Source organism: Cebus imitator, unplaced genomic scaffold (assembly GCF_001604975.1).
Source record: "Cebus imitator isolate Cc_AM_T3 unplaced genomic scaffold, Cebus_imitator-1.0 Scaffold82, whole genome shotgun sequence".
NCBI lineage: Eukaryota > Metazoa > Chordata > Mammalia > Primates > Cebidae > Cebus > Cebus imitator.
Window position 1 is genome coordinate 6,832,819 of NW_016107397.1, and position 2,347 is coordinate 6,835,165.

Sequence of the window (2,347 nt, forward strand, 5' to 3'; positions counted from 1 at the left end):
ATCATCTGAGTGTAACAAAAAATAATCTACACATATTGGTTCGGTATCCAGTGTTTATTTCAGCTCCATTAGACGTTCATCACTCAGATCCTTTGAGGTACTAATTGTGCTTCAATCCTGGCTCTATCACTAATTTATTCGCCTCCCTAAGACTCAGTTCCCCCATAAAAGAATGGGAACAACAGCACCTAACTCCTAGGGTTATTTTAATGATAACCTGGGATAAGCTATATAAAGCTATCAGGAGACTACTTGCTAGAAAGCAAGTGCCTCAAAGTCAGTTCTCAGAATTGCTGCAATTATTTGTTGTCATTGGAAATCATACAATGGAGCCTCTCAGAACTATGTATCAATTGAGAGATCACCTCCAAGTCAGGCACACTGGCACACGGACTTTGTAACACCCATTTTGATTGCTCAAAGGTCTTTTTGGTTTTGCTTACTTCCTGGATCTCAGTTAGACAGGTGAGGCCTGCAGACAGCAGAGTTAGATAGAAATGAAGTGTGACTCTAGACGTCAACATTTTAAGAAAGAAATCAGGTAAACAGAGTCTCTGCCACCCAGATCCTTCAGGATTGTCTTTTACTGCCTCTGAAAATATTAAGTTCTTGATTTCAACAAAAGTTATTTCGCCGAGCATTAAAAATAAGTTTAAGGAATTTTTTTAAAAGTTAAAGCCTGGGCAACATGGTGAAACCTTGTGTCTACAAAAAAAATAGCAAAAAAGAAAAAAATTAGCCAGGTGTGGTGGTGCATGCCTAGAGTCCCAGCTATTCAGGTGGCTGAGGCAGGAGGATTATTTGAGCCAGGAGAGGCAGAGGCTGCAGTGAACAGTGATCGCACCACTGCACTCCAACCTGGGTGACAGAGCGAGACCCTGTTTCAAAAAAAAAAAAAAAAAGAAGTGAAAAGCTTGCGATTATTATGCCTTTAAAATTAATGAAATGTAAAGTCCACAACCATTATCTAGGAAAGACTCGCTTCACTGCCTACCAGCAGTGCCTGCATGAAATCTGTACTCCTGAACAGGGCAGCAGCCAACTCACTGGTGACGTGGAGTGAGGAACGGCAGCAGCCCAGAGGAGAGACCTCCGCGGTCCCCGGGTGCCGCAATTTTAAGAGAACCCGTCATTAGATGAAGGCACTTGGAGTTTGACAAACCAGATAGTTTTTCCCAAAGCAGAGTTAATTATGCCAAGAAAATCACTTTAGACCTCCCCGCAAGCTCCTTCCCTGGCAGGTGTGATCCTGGATCCAAGGGCTTGGGTGAAGCCCACACAACTCTAAGGACATGCCTGATCCGACCCCACTGCACCACACCTAGAGCCCAAGCCTTGCACGGGCAGGGTGGGGAGCCAGATGACCTCTCCCCGCGCCCGCCCCACCTCCCGAGCTGGCTGGGCTGCCACGTCAGGCCCAGTCAGCAGCGATCCTGCCCATTCTCCTCCCGCCCGTGCCATTGATACGCGGGTTCCTTGCACCCCTGGCAGCCCCAAGCGGGACCCCGGCCAGAGAAGCGCCCCCATTCAAGCCCACGGAGGGGCCACGCCTGCCGGAACCTCCCACCCACGCCAACTTTTCAGACAGAGCAGGGCCCCGCGCAGCCGGGTGCGCCCCGACGGCTCAAGTTCGCGCCGGGATCGGGTGCAGAGCGGGGCCCCGCGCTGCGACACCTGGCCCCGCGGCGCCCACACCGAGGGCCCGCAGACTGCTGCCCCTCGGGTCCGGGCACCCGCTAGGCCGTCCGAGGAGGTGTGTCTGGCCGGCGCAGGCCCCGCGGGCCGTGAGGCGGCCGAGGTCAGCGGGTCCTCTGCCAGACCCGGCCCCCGCACCCGAGCCTCTCGGGGCCTTCCCCGGCCGCTCACCCGCGCAGGAACGCGTCTTCCAGATCTTCAGCAGCAGGATGACGATGGCCGCCAGGTGGGACAGGTCCCCGGTCAGCCGGAATATGTTCATGGCGGCGGTCGGCGCAGCGCGGCGGCCCCGGAGCTCGGCGGCTCAGGGAGCAGCAGCCCCTGAGAGGAAGCGGCGAAGATGGCGAGAGCGGCCGCGACGTGGCCAGGGACGTGGCCGAACTGTCGGCGCGCGCGCGCGGGGCAGCCTGGGAAAGCGGTGCCAGACCCCGCCCCTGCCCCGCCCCTTAAAGGGGACGAGCGCAGGCCCGGCCAGGCCTCAGGGACTCCCTTGCCAGAAGACCCCTGACTCTCTGCCAGCTTTTCCCTGCCGGCTTTCCGGCTTCTCCTCGGATGCCAGCAGTTTCCTTTACTTTTTGAAATAACACTCCCGGGGATTTTTTTTCCCTCCCACATATCAAAAGAGCTCTACAGGCTTTTTTTTTTTTTTTTT

General features: G+C 54.8%; 1 protein-coding gene across 2 annotated transcripts in view; it reads right to left on the reverse strand.

Moving 5' to 3' along the window:
- Positions 1-2,120, reverse strand: part of KDELR2 (KDEL endoplasmic reticulum protein retention receptor 2) — a 23,544-nt gene extending 21,424 nt beyond the window's left edge. Inside the window, exon 1 of one of the 2 annotated variants that reach the window (XM_017533798.1) lies at positions 1,867-2,120. In XM_017533798.1, the coding sequence (XP_017389287.1) occupies positions 1,867-1,957 (91 nt within the window). In that variant the 5' untranslated portion in view covers positions 1,958-2,120. The remainder of the gene's footprint in view (positions 1-1,866) is intronic. The other variant, XM_017533799.2, reaches the window with a different exon arrangement.
- Positions 2,121-2,347: the final 227 nt, after the last annotated feature.